This window comes from Thermobia domestica, chromosome 13 (assembly GCF_964235325.1).
Source record: "Thermobia domestica chromosome 13, izTheDome1.hap1.1, whole genome shotgun sequence".
NCBI classification, from domain to species: domain Eukaryota; kingdom Metazoa; phylum Arthropoda; class Insecta; order Zygentoma; family Lepismatidae; genus Thermobia; species Thermobia domestica.
This window is the reverse complement of record NC_137466.1, coordinates 155,562,010-155,589,431: the sequence shown is the minus strand read 5'-3', so window position 1 is coordinate 155,589,431 and position 27,422 is coordinate 155,562,010. Positions and strand designations below refer to the sequence as shown.

The following is a 27,422-nucleotide window of genomic DNA, read 5'->3' as shown; positions in this document are numbered from 1 at the left end:
CACTGTATAGATACAAACTGTATAGGTTACAAACTGTATAGATACAACACTGTATAGGTTGTCTTTTGCTATTTTCTTTTCGTTTTTTTCAAAGAATTATTTAACACGTACTTGGGATTTCCTTTAAAACTCCTTATTAAATTATGCTAGTGTCTCACTTGGGTTAGCTGATCCGAGGCGAGTCGATGTCTCAGCTAATTAGAGTCGATTGTAATTTTGTTCACTTTTAGTAAAATACCTTATGTATGTTGGAGTAAAGAGTGTAGAGTTGGCGGCAAATGATCAGAAAAGTATAACATTGTTTATTATTATTATTATTATTATTATTATTATTATTATTATTATTATTATTATTATTATTATTATTATTATTATTATTATTATTATTGTGGAAAATAAGGTTAGTTTGTTTGTATTGCCATGTGTGGAGGAATTCGTAATATTGAATATGTAAGGCTCATTCAATAAATTATTGGAAGAGTGGTATAAAAAATCTAAAATACGACAGTGATTGTTATATGCCTGTTGTTTTGCGTTGGCAGATACAGCTGGGGTTGTATACATGCGTCGTCTATGAGACACTGGGAAAGTTACACATGATTGAGATTGTTCCAAACTGGAACAGCGAAGTTTCGGTACATTTCTGTTCAGTAAAAGCGTAAAACTGATAGAATTTATCGACAGTTCAGTTCAATATGATGATAGCTAGAGCTAGGAATTTAGAAGTTACACTCTTTTTTCTATTAAATTGCCCAAATTAGCTTGACTTGCATTTAATAAAACAAGAACATTATTAAATACTTGTAACAGTGCTTTGGTAGCACCTCTTTGCACTTTTTATTTATTTATTTATTTATTTTTGGCTCTTTTCCCGCATTTTATTCATATAATAATCAAGGAACACCAAGCATGAGGAGCATTACATTACTTTCGCTTCAGTGCAGTTTCGTTAGGCGAAAGCTAGTAAATAGAATGTAGAGAGAAGTGGCAACATCAAACTGACCAATCATGGCTATCACCATTTGGTGTTGTTAATTGCTTTTGTACAAATTAATATTTATGTAGTGACTGGATGGGTTGATTTGGACTTTAGCATCCTGTTTAGATCCGAGGCTATATGAGACGTGAATCTACACAGCTTAATGTGTAATCCAACCCATATGAATTCCCACCGGGAATCGAACCCGAGTTTCTCACGCCAAAGGCGCGTACACAACCATTAGTAGTGAGCATTACTTAGTGATTGGAGGTGCAGCTTCACTGAATAAATAAATGTTATCCGTTTTAACAGTTTTCTAGATTTATCTGTTTCGTTGAAATACTAAACGTTATCTGCTTTTACAGCTTTTGGAATATCATTGTATTCTAGAACTTATTTTAGGTAGACTTTAATGTATCAATGAATTTCGGTCCTTTTTGTGTTGTAATTAGTTTTGGTACTCTGTGTATGAACATTTACATTTGAAATATGCACCTTTTTAAATCAAAATTTTGCACCTAAAATTGCTAGCTCTAGTGATAGCTGTATGAGTCGAATTTCTATGAATCAGAATGAATGAGGACAACAATGGAATGGCAACATCCTTTGATTTCCAGACCACTGGGGGCACGGTGGCTCAGTGGTAGAGCGCGTACCTGTGGTGTGTGGGGTCCCTGGTTCAATTCCCGGCCAAGTAAGTGTGGTGGACAACATCGTGCCCGTGGGTTTTCTCGGGGTACTCCCGTCTTCTCCCACTCTCATTCATCAATTCTTTCATCATTTGGTTGCCTAAATCATCCGTCTCCATTAGCCTAACAGGTATAAGCGTGGGACGTTAAACTGAAAGTTTTTTTTTTTTTTTTTTTTTACTTCCAGACCATAAAAGGTGTGTGCTCAACAGAGTATTTGAAAAAGTTACGTTAATTTTGTTTTGAAACCACAATGAGCCAACTCTTGAATATTAGATGCTCAGAGGTCATAGTGAAAGCACTACGACGTACTCCAGCCGTGCATGAAAAAATGAAATAGTCATTCTGCAGAGATGACGTGTTCTGGAGTCCAGTGGATGCTTGTGCTCTATGACAATACAAAATCATACACTGTTAGTGAAATATTTTCTACCATCGAGAACCTACAATTTGAGTACTTACCCCATACTCTGTATTCGCCCAATCTTGCACCTTCAGATTTCCACACCTTTGGCCTACTTAAGAATGGACTAAGAGATACGAACTTTCAGAATACTTCTGGTCTAATTAAGGATGGACTAAGTGGATCGAGGTTCCAGAATGACGAGGAAGTCCAGTCAGCGGTGTATGAGTGGTCACGCACGCGTCGAAAAGATTTATTTTTCTTGTGAAATCAGTTCCTTTGTCATGCGCTGGCGTAGCTGCATTGAACTACGGGAAAGGGCGGGGAGGGAAGTTGAAAAATAATACAATTGTTTTGCTGCTTGCAATATGTTGCAAAAACATATTTCCAGTTATATGTTGAATGACCCTTGTATGCTAGAAGAATATGCTTGTTTTCGATAATATTATAGTGTCTATATGAAGATAATAAAGAGATAGAATATATATTGATCGCACGTATAGTTGGTTAGGTTGACATGTTACGTTCCATCCAAATTTTTATCTTTTCGGTTTCAACAATATAGTTTAAGATAATTTATATAGGTTTTAATACAGCTCCAAGTCAACTGTTAAAAATGAATGCATATTCGTAAAACACACTGTAGGTGTCTTAAAGAGGCGCGTTTATGATACCTGGAAATATTAGTTTTAAATAGAAATCCTTCGTCGTCTTTTCCCTCATATATTGTGTATGATACTTCTGTAGTGTTTATGTTTGTTGTATTCCAATGAATTTTAACAGAAAGAATCGTAATTGGATCGTTATTGTTTGATTATAGTCAATGTGCTTGATGGATGTTGATCAGGCGTGTCAAGAAGCTGGAATTACAAGACATGAAGTAAGGTTTACATCCACACTTGCATTAGAGGACCCGGGACCAGCAAGTAAAACTGCAGAGAAGTTATATCATCTTATTAAAAGGTTCGTGTTTATGTAAAAGAACTAAAAATAACCTAGTTGTATAAAATCTATTTTGTATGTAATTAGGGGACGTTGTCCAGTTGTAAAGTGCTAGTTCGTTGTTTCATAGGAAGTTAAAAAAAAAGTCAGCAACAAATAACATTTTGCCATTGAACATAATTGAATGGAATTTTATTTTACACTTGCTTACATAATTTAAAGATATTATTTTTGTTTTGTTTCGTATTTAACTCCTCTATTCAGCACAGAAGTTTTATATGTGGGTCTTTAGTTTGTGCATCCACTCTTCCAGGTGTCGAATCTGGTTTTCGGTACAAAAGCCTAGAACATTAATCTTGAAGCCACTAGGAGCTGAACATTTTTTTAAAGGTTGTCAATAATCCAGGGTTCCCACTCGTCCAGGAAATCCTGAAAGACCTGGAAATGTCCTTGAATTGATTTTGTCCTGGAAATGTCCTTGAAAATGCATATCTGTTCTTGAAAGTTACAGAAATACTGAATGTAAGATTTTTTATAATTATAATGAAGATTTTAATTGATTGCTATTTTTGTTTGCTATTCCTGTTTTTGTGCTGAATAATAATTTGTCATGATCCTGCATGTGTGAGTGGTTTGTGGGCTTTCTTTTTGCCAACAAGGTGGTTTGCTGGGAGAACTTCTATCTTCTTCTTTCATCCACTAGCACTATCTTTCAGAAACTGTGCTTTGTACCAGTATTAATCCTCCATAATCAGTGTATTTTCGCAGCAGTACTTACTCTTCAGTAAAATTTCATATGAATACTATTTGTCTATAGATGAGGAAATCACACAACTCCTTACTCAGTTGAAAAACTTGTAATATAATCTCGTCCCCCCCCCCCCCAATTATATCTGTCACATTGTCATGCAATGAAGATGCCATGATCGAAAAATAGATTTTTGTTGTTTGTAAATTTGTTCGGTGCACAATTAAAATTTCATGTAGAAAGAATGAAAATACATGTGCTGGATGTAGGTGGATCGGGTGGCTATAAGGGGAGTTGGGAGGCCACCAAAAGAAAAAAGCAGCACATTACGCTCCGCTTTGTGTATTTAATTATTGTGTATTAATACTGTACTTGTATTAATATTCACTGCATAAGCTACTGCACTTTTCATTTCACTGTTGTGAGCTTTGAACTTACAGATGAAATCCTGTTATACCTTCCAGTGTAGAAGGCCTGGAAAATTGGCGATTTGTCCTGGAAACGTCCTGGAAATATCCTGGAATTCTGGGGGGGGGAAGAGAGTTGGAACCCTGATAATCTAAATGTAGATTGTAGAGCTAGTCAAGAATATCTCTGATAGTAATTACTTACGGCCAATGTGCCATATATAATCTGATAGTTTAGCAAATAGAGTACAATTGCAAGAATATCTTAGTGTTATATAAAAATTGTTCAGTTTGAAACAGACAAGAGGTGATAATGCTGCAGATAGTTGGCAGGTCGATGAAGAAGTGGCAGAACTATATGGTCTAGTTTAGTAGCAACAGCACAAAATATAATCGTATCGGGTGAGTTGAGGAGAAAGTTAACAATACTGGTGTATCATGGATATATTCAAGCGAGTTCAACGTGGGGTGATTCAATTTCTGTGTACAGAAGGTGCTCAGGCAAATGGACTTTTTCGTCGAATGCAAGCGGTGTATGGGGACGTATATTTAAAGGTTAGGTTAGGATTTAGATTTCTGAGCTTTCGGCATCTATGGCCATTTAGTCCGTCACGTTTTGAGGGAGGACATCCCTCGGCGAGCACATTATCCTGGGAAATGAAGGAAGAAAGCGGCCTGGGACCTATAAGTTAGGTACCAGCCCGGCATTTGCCTGGTGTGAATGAGGAAAACTCAGAAAAACCTCATTCAGGGTGGCTGGCCTGAAAAAGCGTTTTACACTTTTTCGACCGAGTGCCCCCACCGGTAATCGAACCCGGGACGTATATTTAAAATAAAGCCCTGTGTTCAACTGATGTGGCGAATTTCCAAGTGAATGGGTGTGCATGACGGACCTCCCGTGGCCTAGACTGTATCCATAATCAATCAGGAAAAATATTGCTACTGCGGACATGATGGTGAAGGACAATCGCCGTATAACCCTACGAGAACGGTCAAGGCTATCAACCTCAGTGTCGAATCAGTCCACGTCATTCTGCACAAGGATCTCAAGTATCGGAAACTATGTCCAGTCCCGGCCACATCATCGGCCAACAGAAAGTTGTATAGATGCCTGAGATACCTTAGCCGATAACACATGGATAGAGAACATCGTTACCCGATGAAACCTAATGCTACCATTTTGAACCATCAGCGAAGGAAATGAGTCAGTAATGGGGAAATCCTATGTCATTATAACCAAAAACAGCAAAATGATCTGTTTCGAGTGGTAAGGTCATGTTGATAGTGCTTTGCGATGTTAGTGAACCTCTGCTTTTGGCTGCCAGTCGGTACCACGATCAACGCTGAACTACATTGTAACACCTTACGTAAACTCAGAAGGGCACCAAACAACAAACGACCGAAACTGTCACTAAGTGTGCTTGTGCCCCACTATAACATATGGCCCCAAAATACCAACACAAGAATGTACACCGCATCATTCTCGCTGTGCTCTTACCTGTATATATCACTTGCCTTACACTTTAAATCACTACATTTAACTAGCTCGTCTTTAGTTCATTGAAGAAGGCCTGAAGGATAACATTTTACTTCTGACAAAGCGGTTATTAATGCTGTGGAAGAGTTGTTCAGCCTTCGTCCTTTTAGCGAAGGGTATAGAAACTTGTCAGTGTTGAGACAGTTGCTTGAATAGTGGAATCTGTAGACTTTCTCGAGCTGCTATCTGTGCTGTCGTTGTGATGTAAAGATTTTTCAATATATGCAGTGTACATTTCTAGAAACCAGTCTATGCCAATTGAACAGTGAAATAAGTAAAATTTTAAACTAGTCTTGACGACGTTTAGTTTCGCCTTGGTATAGTAGTCCCAAACTATTTCTTTCATTACTCAGTGTTCTTCATATTGGACCTTTCTCCGTCTTTCTATATTCATGTGTATATCAACCTGTTATTGTGATATATAGAAATCGATCTTCTTTCATGACGTTTGTATACCCATTCCAGTGTAGCGTAGATTTTGTACTTTTTTTGTGTGTGTTTGTTTTTCTAAGTACGGGAGCTTTGTAGTTATATGGATATTTATTGTCTTATTTTACAGCCGTTTGAAGGATTGGAGTATTCAGTTGACGGATGGAGCTATTTCAATTGATTCTGTTCTGATAAAAGTAGAGAGCTCTGACGGAGACCAGAAAGATGTTCTTGTTTCGTGGACAAATCAGGTATGTATATGGATACAATTAATTTAATTTACTTAATCTTCTTACCAATATTTTCTGGATATGCTCTTTTCTCATTGTATGTTTTCTCGTGGTAGTACATGCCTTTTTCATTAAGTAAATCACATTTTCTTAATTTTTTCCTACGTAGTGTTTGTTCGTTTTCTGTTATCTAGGAGACTAAGATGTTATGTATAATGTGGTACTCATTACTTAGCTAATCATAGCAATAAACGCAATGTGGTGCCCTATGTAAAATTACGATTGGTATTCTTAAAAAGAGAATGTGTTCTCGCTGAGCATAGGTACGGGAAATCCAAACAATAAAATATAGTTTATTTTCATGAAGATTATGAACGTTATTGAGACTTCAAATTATGTCTCTTTCTTTTGTGCTTTTTTCTAAAGGAAAAGAACTTCTGAGATCCAAGGTAGAATATGTAGTATTGTGTGCCGAATAGGACAATCTGTTATTTAAAAAATAAATAAAATATTAAGTAGAAGAAAGTGCTAGGTCGTTAGCACAATAAGTTATTATTCGCAAGAGAGCGACAGTATATGTGTTATACGTAATATTAATTTTATTATATTTGTATTTTATACCAGTAGTAATGGAACGATATTGGATGGATATTGAAATATCAATAAAAATCAATTATATGGTGCCTTCCATTTCAACTCAGGCAAAAAAATATAAAATTGTACCATCACCATCTCAGATATTGTTGAAACTTTTTTATAGCAACTAGACATGTTTTTAAGAGACCCATATTTTTTTTTTGTTTTGTCGAAAAAAAATTTCCCGCCAAGTAATGGGCCATCAAAGATAGGGAGTACAATTTATGAATTGTAGAAGACATGGAAAATGGTCAACTTCGGAGCCTCACCATTCGGCTATGGAGACAGGTAGAGTTATAATTCTTGTTGTGGTATGTACATAGGGATATAAATAAACTATATTTTATTATAGTTTGGTTTGCGCATGCGTATCTTTTTGTACTTAAATTAACAAATGAACGTCAATTTATCTCAAAAGTCGAAGTTTGCGAATTTTTTTCGAGCACTTCCGGTTCGAATTTTAAAATTCTGTTTTCGCGGTTGGTAAGACCTCGTTACCCGCTTTCCGAAAAAAATTTTGTATCGCTTGTGTGTGCAACCGTTTTGTCGCAAAAAATTCGAGAAATTGTAAAATTTTCAAAAATCGCCATTTTTGGGCGCCATTTTCTCGATAACACCATCTTTTAAAATTCTGAAATTTTGTCAGATGGTTCAACTTTACATGAATAATAAACACACCAAATATCATTCTCGACCAGTGCTTCATGAATTAACTGCAGCCTTTTAAAGTTAACGAAGTTTCGTTAACTTTGATGTCACAGTTAGCAACACTGGGAACAATAAAAGTGCAATGATTTGATGATGTTTGTGGTTCACATTCATTAAATGAAGAATAAAAGGTTTTCTTGATTGTTTTTTTTATTATTTTGATCAAGAAGGCTCTCTGAAATAGTAAAATGAGCTTCCCCCTTCTCCTCCGTTTTCTTAAACCGAAATAATCTGAGGTGGAAATTACGATTACGAAACGCACAAATTTCAAGTTCACTTACTTAAAATGGTCTTCGGAAACAAAATTTCACTGATTTTTATTATTATTATTTTACATGGACCAATCATTTGCTTGGTTGGTGTCTTCTTCGCTAATAGCATGTAACCGTGCAGGTTCTCCAATAGGTGTTGGCTCACTCACAACTCGTCCAGAAGTGGATCTACGGGGATGAAACTTTTTTTTTATTTTATATATAAATAAAACCGATTTCAGAGTGTGGAGCTCTTAAAAGTACCTCTAAGTAGCAGTATTACCCCCCCCCCCTTCCAGAAGTCCGTTCTGGATCCGCCCTTGCGTAGCACATTGTTGATAGTCACAAATGTTGAAGGTCCATGTAGAATCATAAACAGCACTTCACCTTCACGTAATTCATGATTTATTCATAATATTTCTGCTACGCACCACTGGTTATCATACATATATGTATGTAACAAAAGTTCCTTTTTGCATATTTCTTAAATCTACACTTTGAATTGCAGAAGTTCGATTTTGGGGGAAGCATGAAGTTAGTTCATGGTGACCCGCTACTGCCATAAAAACTTCGCCATTTTCCGAAAGCCAAAGATGACTTCGTTGAATACCAGTTACCGGTCGCATACTTTCCCTTTTTTTATTCCGGAAGTCGTCGAATTCAGTTCCAGGCAACAAAACGAGAGTAATACCCGGAGTTTGTACTTGCACTATACTCACGAATTCTTCCGCGGTTTTAGTGGTGGCGCGGTGATGCACTGGTAGAGCGTTCACCTCCAGTGCTTGGGGTCCCTGGTTCGATCCTAGCTCGCGCCGTGTGGGCTTTGTGGTGGACAAACACCGTGCTCGTAGGTTTTCTCAGGGTTATCCCGTTTCCTCCCACTTTCTGCATTCCACCATTTCATTCATTTCTCATAATCACCGTCTTCTTTAGCCTAACCGGCATAACCGTGCGACGTAAAACTTAAAGATTTCATTTCATTTTTTTCTTCTGCGGTTTTAATACAGTGTATCTCGCGTTGTCACATTCTTTACACCTCCCCCCTCAATACCGTCGCAGAAACCCTTGCATGGCCGGTTTCACTGCAAAACCACTGCTTTATCGGACCTGTCTGCATCTCGAAATTCTGAAAGCGATTTTTAAAGTGGGATACAGCACCATCAGAAATCACTGACATGGTTTGGGAAAGTGTAGACACTAATTTTCACGTATTCAAACCTTTTTCTATAAAATATATTTTCGCTTTTCTTCGAGTATTTTTAGAATCTTGTCTATAGCTATGAGTACATGAGCCGAATCGTGTGTTTTATCGTCGTTTATTACAACAAAACTGTCAGTTGTTTCATATTCCGGTGATAACTCTGAATTTCACTTTGCAGAATAACAGTCCAGTTTTCAGCGAAGTCCACATGAAGTAAAATAGAATTTGTATCTTGAAATTTTATACGGTGCTTTTCGGTAGCAATTAATTCTCTTTGGATTTTCTTGATGTAGTCATGAATTATAATTCTTACAATTAAACCAGCAGTGTACGATACGAAAACAGAAAGTGGCACAGTTTTTTAACGATATTATTGTTTTCCCATATGGCATACGTAACACTTTCATTTTCATCAGGATCAATGATTAAAGACTCCACACTTATTCCTTCCACTCCAGGACATTCACCACATTCTTGAAGAAGACAGTTGTCATTTTCTACGGATCATACTACTAAAAGAAATAGGTCACTCATGACAGCTTCAATACAGGCTGCACCTTTGATTTGTAGCAACGCAGCAGCAGCTAACTTAAAATTTGCACAACACACACACACACACATACACACTTCACTCGCAGGTTGCGGACTGTAAAATTCCGAGTGACCCATTCTTATGTTGGGATTGTTCTGTTTAAAAAATCAGTAATTTTTTTTTTTTTTTTTTTTTTTTTTTTTTTTGGAACGCGTAAGAAAACGTTTCTTTTTTGTCCTTTTTCGATCACTGTAATGACATCGCACTTAATTGAGACTTTGTCTGGAGCATTCCAAATCATCACTGAGGTAATAGTTCAGGCTTTTTGTAGATCATCAGAATTTATTGGATGACCATTTCAAGTAAACTTAAAATTTGTGTTTTCCGTAATCGTAATTTCCACCTCAGATTATTTCGGTTTAAGAAAACGGAGGAGTAGGGGAGGCTCATTTTACTATTTCAGAGAGCCTTCTTGATCAAAATTAAAAAAAAAAAAAAAAAAAAAATCAAGAAAACCTTTTATTCTTCATTTAATGAATGTGAACCACAAACATCATCAAATCATTGCACTTTTATTGTTCCCAGTGTTGCTAACTGTGACATCAAAGTTAACGAAACTTCGCTAACTTTAAAAGGCTGTAGTTAATTCATGAAGCATTGGTCGAGAATGATATTTGGTGTGTTTATTATTCATGTAAAGTTGAACCATCTGACAAAATTTCAGAATTTTAAAAGATGTGTTTTCGAGAAAATAGCGCCCAAAAATGGCGATTTTTGAAAATTTTACAATTTCTCGAATTTTTTGCTACAAAACGGTTGCACACACAAGCGATACAAATTTTTTTTTTTTTTCGGAAAGCGGGTAACGAGGTCTTACCAACCGGGAAAACAGAATTCTAAAATTCGAACCGGAAGTGCTCGAAAAAAATTCGCAAACTTCGACTTTTCAGATAAATTGACGTTCATTTGTTAATTTAAGTACAAAAAGATACGCATGCGCAAACCAAACTATAATAAAATATAGTTTATTTATATCCCTATGTACTACCATGAGCAAAATAAATGACGCGTCTCTTTATTTTGAAGTTTTTTGAAAATATCTCCGTTTTCTTTATATGTTCGAAATTTCGGAAGGTTTCCCCAGCAGGACAGGTTAATAACAAACCCGTTTTTAATATTTGTGTTAGATATTAGCTTAAAATAAATAAATTAGAAGCAAAAAACATTAAATCGACAGAAATCTCGAGAATTACCAACTCTGCTAAAGTGGGAAATTTTCAAGAACGCGAGGGAATTCTGCATTTCAACACGAAGCAGCGACATCTATGTCATTGAGAGAAGCGTGGATTAGATCTACAAACGAAAATTTTAACGAAATATTTCTTGTATGTCTTATTATATGCATTATCAGCGAACTCCAAATATATGAATCTATGCTAAGTATTAACGTATAGATAGTGCAAATAGTGGAAATTACCTATGGAAAAAGACGAATTGTTAGCCCAATTGTAATGAAAAATCGTCTTTACTGTAGAACAGGTTCAGCTTACGTAAGAGAGCAAATAGCTCAGTTAGATAAAGCAACTAGTTTGTATACCGAAGGTAGACGGTTCGAATCCCGTGGAAGTACTGTTGTCATTTTTATCACTAAGGTTATTTTATTTATTTTTTATTTGGGAAAGAATCAAATTGTAACATATGTGTAAAACTCATGACGATACCGAAAAAAAAAAAAAAAAGAAAATATCGTCGCATTTGCATTAGTGTGTCTAATTTTTGTTTGCAAACAGATTCGTAATTATTTCCCCTGTGCTCACTGATGCATAACGAATGTTTTCCAGTAAATGTTAATTCTAATTTGGAGAATTTTATAGTTTCACAATGTTTCTCACTACATAATCTTCTATCTACGTGTTTGGATATTTTGATAACAGATTTCCCTATTAAATGTTTAATTTTCTCTATAAATATTTGTCTTAAATTGAAATTGTTTTGAATTTACTACATAAGCAAAGTTGCCCGAAGGAGGAGAGCTCAAGTAATAGATATTCTACGTAAAAGCAACCTATTGTAGAATGATGATGCTTCTTACCTTCAGCACATAATCTTAACGTTAGAGTGTCAGAGAGAGAAAAATCCTGTTTTTCCTCCCCTATGACCACTCATCTTAAAGCTCTACCTATAATGATTCGTGTCACATAATTTCGGCTCTCCAAAGACATTCATATTTATTATTATTATTATTATTATTATTATTATTATTATTATTATTATTATTATTATTATTATTCCTAATATATTTATAGCGCCCCTTAACTGTAATATTACCTCTTCTTTATTTGTTCGAGGCTTCCCTACACAACCAAGGGTGACAAAAAGAATAGGAAAAGTGTCTAAAGATTACAAAGACTTTATATTTTGTCAGAAACAAGGCAGTATATACACAACATTGCTTTCGTTAACAAGTGTTTCACCCTTGAGTCGCTTATAAAATTAGGCAGAATAACTTTTGCCGATCATTGTTCTAGAGGGATTTGTCCAGGATGGTTTGGTGTCGAGTTAATAACGATGAGTATGTTTATTTACATCACTGTTAAAGAAATAGCAAACTTTCTGAAAGGAACTTACTTAGGAAACAGATCTTCCTTCTACTTAGCCAGAGCCCACTCTGAAAAATTGCATCTGGCGTTCTGAGTGAAAGTTCTATGGGACTATTAGAAAAATACATTCCCGTTTTCACGCTGATGGTAGAATTTCTTAAACAGTTATTGAATTACGTTCGAAGGGTAGGCGTAAATAGCGCCCCGCAACAATGTGGCGTGGGGACCGCACAAGCTGCAAGGCCAAAAAATATACAGAAAGTACGCAGGGGCGGAGCAGGCCAAATTTTCACACGGGCAAAGTGACTTTTTGGCGCCCTTCCCCTAGTAGTAGCCTATATTTTACATTTTATCATAGTGTTTTTAATAGTTTAAACCAGGAGCGTCATTTCAGATTTTGCTTTGGGGGGGGGGGGCAAGACCTCTTGATATAAGTAAAATTTCGCGTTTTTCACTGATTTACTACTATTCTAATGATAAAATCTATATACATCTCAAACTCACGGGGGGCAAATGCCCCTCCCTGCCCTCCCTAAATGACGCCCCTGTTTTAAACCCATTTTCAAAAAGAAATCCATTACCTAGGAAAACTTCACTAAGAATATGGCCCGCTATAAACAATACCAACTCCACCCCCCCTGGTCTAGTGGCTAGCACGCCTGCCTTCTGTAGTACCGGGTCCAATTCTCGGTGGATTACTGTTGAACGATAAAAGTGTTTCGGATTCCACTATAATTAGTATCCACATCTCCCTTGCCCATTAAGGCATAACCGTGGAACGCTAAACTCAAGCAAACAAACAAACAATACTTAATTCCCGGCACCCTTTTTCTACATGCCATCTCTCAATTTTTCGATACAGCCCCCTTAGTACTATGAAACTCTCTTCTTCCATAGTGAAATGGAAAAAGATCATATAATTGCCACTACTTTACAAGAATATAAACCAAAAACGTCAGTAGAAACCACATTATAAAATTTACTTTTTGAGGCTCGTTTTGGTGCCCCTCTTTCTCTGGCGCCCCGGACAGTCGCCCGGCCCTTAGTCCGCCCTTGAAAGTACGGACGCATAACTAAGGACTGCGGAGGAGAGGTTAACCTTCATGTTATGCCACTGGTTTGACGTGTTTGAAATGTTCAGTAAGTGATCGGTTAGTGAAATAATTTCGACGGTTACTGATGTTTAAAGTTTAACTAAGACAAAGCTACCTAATCAAATACATTAGATATCGCGATGTCACAATTTGATTTTTCCTCACATAAAAAAGATAAAAACAATAGTAATAAAAACCCTTACTCGTACTGGGCTCCTAACTAACTAACAACCTAATTCTTACAGACTAGTTGCTCTGACCAACTGAGTTTCGATTTCTTACGCGAAAGAAGTCTGTTATATTAAGAGGCATGCTTTTCATTATCAAAACTGTTCGAAGTAATACGAACATGGCTTAAGAACAGAGACGGAACTGAATTACCACTCGATTGACCTTGAGGGCAAATCACCAAAGCGTAGCTATAAACTTAAGTTCAGCATGCATTTCTCTGGAGTATTCCTATCCTTTCGTTTCGTAGTATTCCGTTGTGTTCAGTATTCCTATCAGCCAGTCATGCTTGTTCGTAGGAGTAATATGTTACAAACCTAACCTTTCGATAGAGCACAATGACAGAGAACCAAAATTAATGAATTCTTGCCCTTGTGAACTTGGGATACCACCATGTGCAATAAAACTGTCGCGTCTCCTTGAAGTGATATTTTATCGAAAATAACTCGTTTTCCTTTATATATCCGAAGTTTTTGAGGGTTTCAAAATGAGGAAACGTTACGGACAAACAAGGACGCATTTAGGGGTGGGTCCAGGTGGTCCGGACTCCCCTCTGAAATCCCAACTTTTCTGTAAATTTAGCCTAAATTTAAGGATTATCTTTTAAATTTTATTATAATTTATCCTAATATTGAAGTCGGACTTCTCCCGAAATAAATTACTGCATACGTGCCTGCTGACAATTTTCAATATATTCGTTAAATAATAAAGTAAAATAACTAAATTAGGAGCTAAAAGCTTCAACACGGGCTAACTTTTGTCCACTGCCAATATTGTTAGAAGGGATATTAATAGCAAAAACTGCTAGGCAATGCTGAACCTTGGAACTTCACTCCGAACAGCAAGCCTATTATTGAGAACTACATATGAAACATTTTATCAAAACTTATCTAGCTTTTATCTGGCATGAAATTATTATATACACCAAAATTCACTCTCCTAAAATGTGTATCTAAACATTGCTCTACGTATCTACGAAGCAATGAAAATTATTTATCGAAATATGTGAGCAGGGAATTCTAACAGCCAGCCATTTTATTTAAATCGTAGTAAACCCTGTAACCGGGCGTTAACGTGAAGACAAAGCTTGGTCCATTGGTAAAGTGTTGGAAGAATATAAACTCAATGTTCGTAGGTTCGAATCTATCCACTCACCATAACATTTTGTTCTTATGTGTAACGATGAAATAAGAAAGAAAAAATGTATAACCGTTAAGACAAAACTTCAACCAAGTCTGAAGAGAACAATACTAAATAGTAACACAATGACGTCAACCAAAAATTATTTCATGTAGCATTTGGACGAAATTACAGCTGTTAACAATTGCAGAAATAAAAGCAGGCTGATAGCTGTAATGCAGTCTAGACTTCTGAATGCATTTACTTCCTGAAAACTTCCGTCTCGTCATTGGTATGCCGTTAATCATTGTAAAACCTTTCAATTGGAAGTGAAATGACACAAACTAAAACAGTTTTAAATCAATAAATGTCTATGTGTAAAAGTAGGTGTCTTTTATCTGTAGTTCTGAGTTCCTTTTACTTTGAAGTGACAAATGAGAGAAGAAAGTATGGTGTTCGAAAAAAAAAATCAAATTTGAGATTTCAACGAATTTACACGTATTATAGCCCCTAACACCGAAAAAGTTATTTTTCGATACATGTCTATCTGTTCGTCCGTCCGTTCACTACACTTTTCTGTGCACTCGCCTAGAAGCCATACCGTTCAACTTATCTGCACCAAATTTTAGTTTAAGATTTTCATAGTATTTCCTGTAGTTTTTTTTATTTCCCTCCTACTCCCAAAACAAGGGTAGTTTCCTGTACGATGAAAATAGAAAAAAGATATTTTCTCATAACTGGCTCTAACGATCTTGTTTTCTTTCTTTTTTTATAAATCAATATTTAATTAGCAACCCTATTTTGTGGTATAAGGCATTTATCTGAGAAAAATCTACAAGGGGTAGTTTATACTAAGGGGGTGAGTTTTTTTCTCAGTGATTTTCTCAAAATGGACTCAAATGTTTTCGTTCATATTTCATAAATAAAGATTTCATTAATAACTTATCAATATGGCATAACTCGTTTGTCCTAAAAAAAATGCGAGGGGTAGTTTATTCTTGGTGGAGTGTTGTCTGGGCGATTTTCTCAAAAACGACTCAAAAGAGTTTATTCATATTTCAAAAATAAATATTTCGTTAATAACCGAACAATCTGGCAAAACTCGTTTGTCCTGAAAAAATATACGAGGGGTAGTTTACTCTTGGGGGTGTTTTTCCTCCACGGTTTTCTCAAAAATGAGTCAAGCAATTTTGTTCGTACTCAGAAATAAATATTTCATTAAAAACCTAGTAATATGGAATAACTCGCTTACCCTGAAAGAATCCTCAAGAGATAGTTTATTCGGGGAGTTATTTTTCCCTCACGATTTTCTCAAAAATTACCCGGACAATTTTATTGATAATTCATAAATAAGTATTTCATTAATAACCCTATATTTTAGTATAAGTCATTTCTATGAAAAACAATTACAACGGATAGTTTATTTTTGGGGTCAAGGTTATTTCCCCGACAATTTTCTCGAACGACAGGCGATTTTGTTCAAATTTCGCAAATAAATATTTCATTAATAACCAAAAGTATATCTTAACTCATTGTTCGAAACAATACACAAGAGGTAGGTTACTCCTGACGTGTTCTTTTTGAACGACTTTCCCAAAGTGACTCATTTGATTTTTTTCATATTTCATAAACAATGATTGCATTAATTGGTCTATTATATGTCTAATGAAAATGTGCTCAAAGTGTGAGTTAGTTTTGTAGTATGGATTTTCTTCAATCGAAGTTTTTTATTCGATAATCTGACATTCGATGTATTTGAATAATACGATAATTTTATTCGTATTATCCAAATACACACTTCAGTAACAACTGCGGCCTAACACAGTTAAGAAATTGAATTGAAAAAGTTTAGTGCGGTGGCCCTGTAATTGAATATTTTTTGAGAAACTCCCTAGCTTTTTGTGGTAAACTCAGGCTTTTCTTTTTCGAGCGACAAAAGAGAGAAAATATAGTGATTGTGAAAATAATATCAAATTCAGATTTCAACGGATTTACATGTTTCATGGCGTCTACATACCGAAAATGTGACTTTTCGACACCCATCCTTCCGGTCCGTCCGTTCGGCACACTTTTATATGCACTCGCCTAGAGGCCATACCGTTCAACTTATCTACACCAAATTTTAAACTTAGGGTTTACTTAGTATTCTTACAGGAGCTTTTCCATTTTTTCCTACCACCTAAAATAAGTGTGGTTTACAAACAGCCGAAAATCGAAAAACGCTATTTTCTCAAAAATGGTTTTAACAATTTTGTTTATTTTTCATTAATCAATATTTAATTAACAACCCTATATTGCAGTATCAGATATTTCTCTTAGAAAAATTTACGAGGGGTAGTTTATTCTTGGAGGTGACTTTTTCTCGACGATTTTCTCAGAAAAGACCCAGGCGAATTTTGTACACACTTCATAAATAAATATTTGACCTTACAACATGGTATAAGTCAATTGACCTGAAAAATGTATGAGTAGTAGTTTATTCTTGGACTTGAATTTATTCCCAGTGAGTTTCTCAAACATGACCAGTTGGCAACCCTGTATCTCGACAACGAAGCTGAATTCGAAAACTGCAAGAGGACCATTTGTCTCCTTTTGATGTCACGAATCACCTCCCGAAGTTTGTGGACATCTTTTAGGTTCACCCTTAATGAAGCTTCTTTTCAAAAAGTTAACTATTAACTTTAGGCATTGTTTGTCTTTTTTTAAATCACAAATGTCGTTATTAATTTTAAGGCAGAGAACTACTTCTGAGAGAATAGATCTTGAAAAATAATTTTAAAACTTAGACTTTTGTTTTCGAGACATTCCAGACAAGACGAGACATTTTACAAGCTATCTCGTGTCCAAAACATTTGCCTCGTATTATCTTGGATGTCACAAAGCGCGTCTTGTCTCTTTCTCGAGACATGTCTTATCTCGTGCGCATTCGTTAACACTTGGGAAGGATTATCTTTCTACTCAAAGCATTGTTTTTATAATGGTTGCATATTTATGATAATTGCTGTCCACATAAATTACAGTCCTTTCAGTTGAATTAATTTTTATTATTATTATTATTGAAATTGTAATATCTAGTTTAACGTTGGACGATTATGCACCTACGCTAAGGGAGAATGATGATGAATGAAATGGTGAAATGAAGAAAGTGGGAGGAAAATGGAAAATCTCAAGAAAACACATACCCATGCACACGGTATTTGTCCACCTCAAATTTCACTTGGCACGAAGTGGAATCGAGCCACGGACCCCCTGCACCAAAGGTCCCTGCAATGCTTTATTATTATTATTATTATTATTATTATTATTATTATTATTAATAATAATAATAATAATAATAATAATAATAATAATAATAATAATAATAATAATAATAATTGAAGCGAGCTTAACGAGTTTCAACCGTACGACTCAACCAACGTTTGGGTGCCTGTTCGTTCGTCTGCTCCTCTCATAAAAGACATTTCATTTTAATGAAACTAGTAAGTGCCTTCTTTTAGCTCTGCGAAGTAACTATTGTTTGGAATATGAATCTGCAAAACATAAGAGGTAAAATTAACCAAATGGTGCAAGTTTCCACTTATATATACAAAACAATTTTGCAATATCAACTACGTGAATCTTGTCCCATAAAGAAGCCGAAACCCCTACACCGAAGAGCCCTCCGAGATTTGATCATTGTCCACACGGACTGAAATTGTCATTTGAAGCCAAGACTTTAATATGAAGCCAATAATTTCTTTAAAGTAGACGGAAAATTCGGAAGTTATAAGCATTTTCATATTTTTGCCTTTCCCCATAAGGGAGCCGTAGCCCCCTATACTGAAGCCCCCCCCCCCGGAGATTTGATCATTGTCCACTCGGACTGAATGTGTCATTTGGAACCAACACTTTAATACGAAGCAAAATATTTATTTAAAATAGACGAAAAATTCGAAAGTTATAAACATGTTAATAATTTTGCCTTTTCTCATAAGGGGGCCGTATTAGCCTACACTGAAGAGCCCCACGAGATTTGATCATTGACCACTTGGACTGAAATTCTCATTTGAAACCAAAACTTTAATATGAAGCCAAAAATTAAACTTTTACATCAATTTAAACTGACTGGGTTCCGGTTCCCCCCACCATTGTTTAGTTTAGTTAAGTGGTAATTTGTGACAGCTTCACATCATCAAAAGAATGTTTCACTTCCCCTCCCCTCCCCCAGGAGTTCGTGCTGGATCCACCACTGGAATCAATAGACACTCTTCCTATTCTTTTTGTCACCCTTGATTGTGTAGGGGCTCCCTCGTACAAATAAAGAAGCGGTAATATTACAATCAAGGGGCGCTATATATTAGGTATTTTTTTAGTTACCTACCCCTAACCGCACAGGGCCATCTTTCGTAGAATAAAAAATATTACGTGATATTCCAATCATGAAAGGGGAGAGGATGCTGTAAATATATTTCTTATTCATTTTGTCTGTCCTTCTTATCAAAAATTACTTTCTGTTGGAAGAGTACTGAAATGAGAGGGGCAAAATAAAAAGTCGTACCCCCTCCTACATGGTTGCTCAAATAAGTACTAAAGAAAGCATTTTAAACTAAGATATTTAAGATTTAAACTAGGAAACTAAGATATCCTTACATTATGTAAGGATGGCATATTCAGGATTATTATTATTATTATTATTATTATTATTATTATTTGAATGTTTTTGGAGCACCGAAATTTTGTGAGACGAACAATGATATGTAGAGGTTTAAGATGGGTGGTCATAGAGGAGGAAAAACCAGGATTTTTCTCTGTCTGACTCTCTAACGTAAAGATTATGTGCTGAAGGTAAGAAGCATCATCATTCTACAATAGGTTGCTTTTACGTAGAATATCAATTACTTGAGTTCTCCTCCTTCGGTCTACTTACCTTATGTAGTAAATTCAGAACAATTTCAATTCAATACAAATACATTGTAAAACTTTTCCGTAATTAAACATCTAGGGAAAATTAAACATTTAATAGGGAAATCTGTTATCAAAATATCCAAACACGTAGATAGAAGACTATCTAGTGAGAAATATTGTGAAACTTTATAAAATTCTCCAAATTAGAATTAACATTTACTGGGAAACATTCGTTATGCGCCAGCAAGCATATGGTGAGCAGTGAGCACAGGGGAAATAATTACGAAACTGTTTGCAAACAAAATTAGGGACGCTAATGCAAGTGCGACAACGGCATTTTTTTTTTTTTTTTTTTGGTATCGTCATGAGTTTTACACATACGTTACAATTTGATTCTTTCCCACATAAAAAAATAAATAAATAGTGATAAAAATGATAACGGCACTTCCATGGGATCGAACCCGCTACCTTCAGCATACAGACTCGTTGCTTTAACTACTGAGCTATTTGTTTTTTTAAGTGAACTGAGCCTGTTCTGGTAAAGACGATATTTCATTATGATCGTCCTACCAATTCGTCCTTTTCCATAGATAATTTCCACTATTTGCTCTATCTTTATGTTAATGCTTAGCATATATTCATATATTTGGAGTTTGCAGATAATGCATATAATAAGACATACTAGAAATATTCGTTAAAAGTTTAGTTTGTAGATTTAATCCACATTTCTCTCAATGACATAGATGTCGCTTCTTCGTGTTGAAATGCAGAATTCCCTCGTGTTCTTGAAAATTTCCCACTTTAGCAGAGTTGGTAATTCTCGAGATTTCTGTCGATTTAATGTTTTTTGCTTCTAATTTATTTATTTTAAGCTAATATCTAACACAAATATTAAAAACGGGTTTGTTATTAACCTGTCCTGCTGGGGAAACCTTCCGAAATTTCGAACATATAAAGAAAACGGAGATATTTTCAAAAAACTTCAAAATAAAGAGACGCGTCATTTATTTTGCTCATGGTAGTACATACCACAACAAGAATTATAACTCTACCTGTCTCCATAGCCGAATGGTGAGGCTCCGAAGTTGACCATTTTCCATGTCTTCTGCAATTCATAAATTGTACTACCCGTATTTGATGGCCCATTACTTGGCGGGAAAATTTTTTTCGACAAAACAAAAAAATATGGGTCTCTTAAAAACATGTCTAGTTGCTATAAAAAAAAAAAAAAAGTTTCAACAATATCTGAGATGGTGATGGTACATGCTCTGCCTGAATTAAAATGGAAGGCACGATATATTGATACTTCTTAGATAAAGTCGTGATATATAGCATAATTTTAATTTATTATTTACTTTTCTGCAAATTTCCTTTGTATTTGGAAGTTAGTTTAGGCTATAAATGATTGGATGGGGAATCGTGGTAATTGATAGATAAGGAAAGGAATAGTAAATTAAAAAACGATCCACTTCCTAGGGGAATCGTGGTAATTGATAGATAAGGAAAGGAATAGTAAATTAAAAAAACGATCCACTTCCTATGTGTGTGGTCTGTTTCTTGTGGATTGCATTGTGAAATTCTTTCGTAATATGAAAGTATGTTTCGTCTTGATTTGGCCTTCAGTGTCATTTGGCCTCGGTATTTTTCACACAGTGCGATTCCGGAGATTTGTATCACTTTCCCATGGTGTCCCATTAAGGACTGGACACAAGTGTATTGTGATTGTATATTGTGTGTTGTGGTGTCCTATTAAATATAACTGGGGCATTTGTGGATAGAAGTTAATTGTAGAGAGCTTATGTGATATTTTACCTAACATTCTATCTTGTACCAGTTCCAGTAATATTTAGTGTGTACTGGAGTTTATTTTTATATTCCTTTATAATCACAGGATGAAGATCTTGGTAGCTATATATTATCTCTGCTGCAGACTAGCGGGACATGAAGAGTGGTAAAACTTTGACTGTGATATTTATTTCATGTAAAATTTTATAAAATAAATGCCTGAAACGTTTGTAAGAAATTAGATTTTTATTATATATGTATAGATTTCCCTACTTTGTGAGTCCCAAACTTTTTTCATGCGCAGAGAGATCGGTTCATCACCAAGCACTGTGTAAGCTGACTCAGAGGAAGTAAGTAATGGAATAGTTTATATGCTCGCTTTCTATGGTTGTTGCCCCGTGTTCGATCACTAGGTTGGATGTGTCGAATATCGTGTAAATTGAGAATGTACTACTCAATACTGAATTTGAACATGAGCTCTGAACGACCAATATAGGGCAATTTCAAGGTTTGTAACAATTTCTTATTTCTGTTCTTGTGTGCAGTTAGACTTAAAAATAATCCACATTCCATTAAATAATAATTTCCGATCAGTTTGGGAAGCTGAATAGAACATTTTGGACTCAATTGTAAAATATTTGATACTTGACGAAATGATTTAGATGTTATTTAAAATCCATAATTACTTAATGCAACTATTAAACATAGAAGTTTTCTTTACTTACTGATTGCTGTAATATTTTTTTTTTTTTTAAAAAAAAGTGAAAATTGTTTCAAAAGTGCGTAATTTAAAGTTGGCTCGAGTAGTTTCTTTCTCGCAGCAACTATTGGTAGTACTTAACAATTAAATGTGTGGTGTTGACAGTTCAATTCCTGATTGAATCAGCTGTAAAAATAAACTTTTGTTTACTTATACATTAGTAATCCCTTATCACCTTGGAAGTACCCTTGTAAAGCGAAACGACTGTGGCAGTGCTGGAAAAACATTTCTGAAACTCATCTCCTTTTAGCAACGTACTTGTAGACTCAATGCAGGCTGATGATCGGCACGGTTGAGATTGGTAATTTCAGGAATAAAGTTGAAAAAGACATTGGTCCAACGTAAAGCGCTGTTGGCTAATGAACAACTTACTGTCATGCGTGGAGCACTTTTCTTCTCAAACTCTTAATTGCAGTTTTATTTCTTTCATTTGGGCTACGTTGGCAATTGAGTTCGTTGGTTAATCTAGGCAAAGCGGCGAATTACAACGTTCGACTTTCAGGATGAACTCACTAGCCAAGTTAGCAGTTGGCTAGTCTGCAGTTTCTCACTGTTGGGCCTAATATTTGTTCTTCGGAACGTTTCGCAATTTGTCCAGGCGCTTTGGATGTTCGGAATATTATGAAAGCTGGCATTTTAAATTTTGGAAACAGCCAGAAGTCGCATGATAAGTCAGGAGAATAAAATGTTATAATTGACTTCACGGACTCGCGAATACCTAACGATGCCACAGATCAGTCATTTTCCGTCAATAACACATCACACGCATGCTATTTCTTCTACTACTTCGTGAAGTTTAAGTCAGTTGGTCTCAACATGTCCGAACAGGATTGAGTGCGAATGGCTATGTGATCTACCACCAAAACTACACTGTGCACATTCCGGTGACACACCTCACATATTGTTAATTTTGGTTAAAAATTCATTGATTTAGAACCCAATAGTGCTGTTCATGTTAGCCGGCAACAACATGTAAGCTCAAAGTTGTGATAATGTATGGACAGTAAATACACTTCACAAATTATAATCTGAGAGGAAATGCAAAATAAAAGGAAAAAAACTATACTACAATACTATTAAAGTTTAGTATCCAGGAAATACAATTTCAAATATCACAAGTTAGTTACATATATACAAGTATGAGCATGAAGTCGACTTTTCATTAGTTAAGTAATATAGTAATAAAATATCTTTTATATACATATTCAAATATTTGTACAGAAGGGAGACAGCAAGTAGTAGACAGTACGTACTAGATGCAGTACAAAGTAACAGGCCTCAGAAGTATTACATTTATTATATACATATTCAAATATTTGTACAGAAGGGAGACAGCAAGTAGTAGACAGTACGTACTAGATGCAGTACAAAATAACAGGCCTCAGAAGTACTACATTTAATTTGCAGAATGTGCAAAATCAGACCAACAATTTTCATGGGTATATATACACAAACATTTAAAAAATATCACTCTATTTATTTTTTGAGAAAGTCCACCTAACCCAAACTGTGTTTGTCAGATCATGTTCTAAGTTTTATAATAATCTTATAATGCGTACACTACTTTAAAGAGTTTGTCAAAATAATTGTAAATGAAATCTTGTGTTTGATGGTTTATACGAAGGTGATTCAGAAGGTGATGCCTCCAAGCCCATTACTTGGCCAATAGTTGTGTAAACATTCTGAACTGTTTATCGTTAATACATTGATGTTTAAGCTATAAAATGTCACTTGTTTCACCTTCCTATTTCTTCTCATTCCAAAGTAATGGAGCAATCCATGGCATCCAGTGGTGACGTCCGGTTGAAACGGCGGGCTATCATTGAATTTTTGACTGCAGAAGGTTTGCGCCCAGGAATATTCATCATTGGCGACGAATCGTGGATACACCATTACGACCCGGAAACGAAGCGTCAGTTGATGAAGTACCACCACTCGTCCTCTCCTCCGCCCCAAAAATTCAAAGTTGCCCCATGTGCTAGCAAAGTGTTGTTGACATTCTGCCTCATCCTGCCTATAGTCCGAATCTTGCACCCTGCGACTTTTGGCTCATCCTTACACTTAAGGATGATCACCTTAAGAGCCATCACTACAGTTGTGACGTGGAGGTGGATGCAGCAATTTGACAATGGTGTCCCCAGCAGCCACCACAATTCTTCACCGACGGCATGGAAATCCTTGTTTCGCGTTGGCGCAAGTGTGTTGCCCGTAATGGGGACTATGTTCAAAAATGATGCCACCATTGCAAGCTTTCCACTGATACCTGTATTGGTGTCATCTGTCAAACACAAAATAAAGGTATCACATTGGAGGCATTGCTTTTTGAATCGCCCTCGTACATGATAAATGATACAGTGTGTTTAAAATATCACATTTTTATTTCTGAACAGTTTTTCGTGTTTATAACTACGAAGAAACAACTAAAAAGTCCCAGTAATTTTAAATGTTGTAGACCTTAATTTTTTGACATCTGCGTTTGATTTGAGAACTTTCAATTTTGATTATTTAAAAGTTAAACTTTAGGACGTTCACCATCAGAGCACACAAGAGTTCTTAGAGACAGCTTATAAAATTCCTGTCAATTTCATATTTCTGAATAACATTTTGTTTTATTTATACCCATGGAAATTTGTTCTTGTTTAATTGAAATTAAATGTATAATTATATTATTAGATTATTCTATAAACAATAAACAAGGCACAAAGCAGGGGCGGATCCAGGGGGGGCGATCGGCCCCAGAAGAGGAAACTTTCTTATTTTATATATATAAATAAAACCCATCCCAAAGTTTGGAGCCCTTGAAAGTAGCAGTATGACAACCCACCGCCCCCCCCCAGAAGTCGGTCCTGGATCCGCCCCTGGCACAAAGTAGGAGAGAAGCGCATATTCCTATGCTTTTGCTGGAGGAAATTTATTCCCGAGATATTCCTAGGTATCTGAACATGTAATGATGTTGAATTCCCGTGGGTAGTGAAAAGAATGTCTACGTAATACCCCAAGAATGTGCAATAGAAACAATTTTATTCAAATTCAAGTTGTCTTCATATTTTACACAAACTTCATGTGCACTTGTATTATTTGTTCAATTTGTATTGATGACCCAAAGTCAGCGTTGTAGCCACCAAGTTTTTTTAAGGAGGACCATTACCTTATTAAGGGGTCGGGCTTTTATATACTAAGAAAAACTCAAAGTGTTCTTCAGAATACGAAAACATTAATAACAAACACATAATCACACATACGCATTATTATTATTATTATTATTATATTTTCAGTATGCACCTTATTGAAAAATGCATCTTGATAGTGTGTGTAATTAGAACCACAGGCTGTAGGAAATGCACTAATAAAATGTTCATAAGGGAACAAAAGTTGTTTATGTAAGTCCACTTGTTTGATTTCTTATTTTGACTTCGACTTTGATTTTCTTCGTAAGTATTTTTTATTTCATATTCTGTTCATCTGCTGTAAGTATTAAACAAGTTTAATAAACATACAACTGATACTCCATTTGGTGGGGGCTGAGCTCCCATTAACCCCTCCCTTATGGCTACACCCCTGTCCTAAATGCATTTAAAACAAATATACCAATATATTGCACACGCTTCCATTTTTATTTTGATGTTCATTCATGTCGTTAACCAATATTCGTTCAGCTATTCAAAATATTGATTAACATAGTGTAGCAAGTGTTACTAATTTTATATATATATATATATATATATAAACACTGAGAATACACAGCTGTATTTGGTATTACAAAACAATATTTGGTTGGGAACTACGTTTTGATTTTTTTAAATCAATTTTTTTGATAATTATCGTTATCTCGTTGTATAAAAACGTGTATACCTTAATGATAATTGTGCTACTAACTCCATACAGCGGATATTTTTCAACTGTGTACAAATGCTAGATTATTGATCATTAGATTTTGTAACAATAGCTTATTAATTACACTCTTTACCATACCTATGAATAATTTTACCGCGAATTATGAAATACGACTGTTTATAAATGAATTTTTGTACTCATCGTTTTGCTTGGACTACTCCGAAAATATTTAACTCTGTCCGTGTCCGTGTTTATATTTACATATTTACATTCAACTTCGCCTATTATACATTCAACGCTTCGCCTGTTATACATTCAACTTCACCAGTTCTCATAGACATTGGGGAATATACAAATAATCATTTTAAAATAACATGCTGGTCAAAATAATTTTTGATTCTAGTGCGATTTTAAAGAACGAACGCATTCATTTCACAAAATGAACGCAAATTATAGGTCAATATAACCTGGAGCAGTGGTATTAATCATCATTTTTTTTTAATATATTTTTTTTTTAACCTTTAACAATACGTATCCATTTAAACGTGTACCCCCAGATTCAAGCTAACCTTAATTGAATCTATATAGGTATGCATAACTATGTAAAAATTAAATTATAGATCGTATTACTTATCAATTAAATAATCCACTTTTATTATAAACAGGAGATTCAGACTATAATAGAACTATGTTATTTTGGATTTTACGTACCCCATAACAAGTTACCGTGTACCTCTGGGAATACGCGTACTCCAGGTTGAATACCACTGACCTAGAATATACTTAACAATTGTATTTACACACACATACGTCTCTAACACTGTAGTACTTACAGAAATACATCAGTCTTCATAGTAGATATTCAAGACAAAAGGTTTCAGTTCATTCATCATTAATAAATACATTGACCAGGGATGTAAGTAGGTGATGGGTCCTGGGGGTTCAGACACTCCGAAATCCCAATTTAGTCTAATTCTAGGGATAATTTTACAAATTTTAATATAATTTATCATAATAATGACTTTGAACTGTGCGCGAAAAGCTTTGGACTTCCCGAGACAAATTCCTACATACGGCCCTGACAACAAGTCAAATCACAAGTTCAGAACACAAATTATTTTGTTAATTTTTTCATGTCCAAGATACACTACAATATAATTACGCGTTTCAAACATTGCCGTTCACCAAATTTGACACTTGTTTGAAGGGTTCATAGGTGATCCCGCAGGACATTTCCAAATTCTGGCAAATTCTGGTGAATTGGACAGGGTACCAATAACTCTGTATCTATGAGGACTGTGCACATCAGCCAAGAGAGCTTTTTCCATTTCAGGACTTGCATGACTGCACCATAGCTGCAAGAAAATAAATGTATTATTATTATGACCTATTATTAGTAACCACTTCAGGGAAAGTCTCCCCGGAG

The 27,422-nt window shown here is 35.4% G+C and overlaps 2 protein-coding genes across 2 annotated transcripts in view; one reads left to right on the top strand and one right to left on the bottom strand.

The window, feature by feature from the left end:
- The window catches only part of IntS11 (integrator complex subunit 11), a 60,138-nt gene extending 38,498 nt beyond the window's left edge, over positions 1-21,640 (top strand). The window contains exons 11-13 of the mRNA XM_081736714.1: positions 2,892-3,034; positions 6,265-6,385; positions 21,509-21,640. Of these exons, the coding sequence (XP_081592840.1) occupies positions 2,892-3,034; positions 6,265-6,385; positions 21,509-21,562 (318 nt within the window). The 3' untranslated portion in view covers positions 21,563-21,640. The remainder of the gene's footprint in view (positions 1-2,891; positions 3,035-6,264; positions 6,386-21,508) is intronic.
- A 1,232-nt stretch (positions 21,641-22,872) lies between these two features.
- The window catches only part of LOC145667827 (uncharacterized), a 99,158-nt gene continuing 94,608 nt past the window's right edge, over positions 22,873-27,422 (bottom strand). The window contains exon 19 of the mRNA XM_081735259.1: positions 22,873-27,351. Within this exon, the coding sequence (XP_081591385.1) occupies positions 27,178-27,351 (174 nt within the window). The 3' untranslated portion in view covers positions 22,873-27,177. The remainder of the gene's footprint in view (positions 27,352-27,422) is intronic.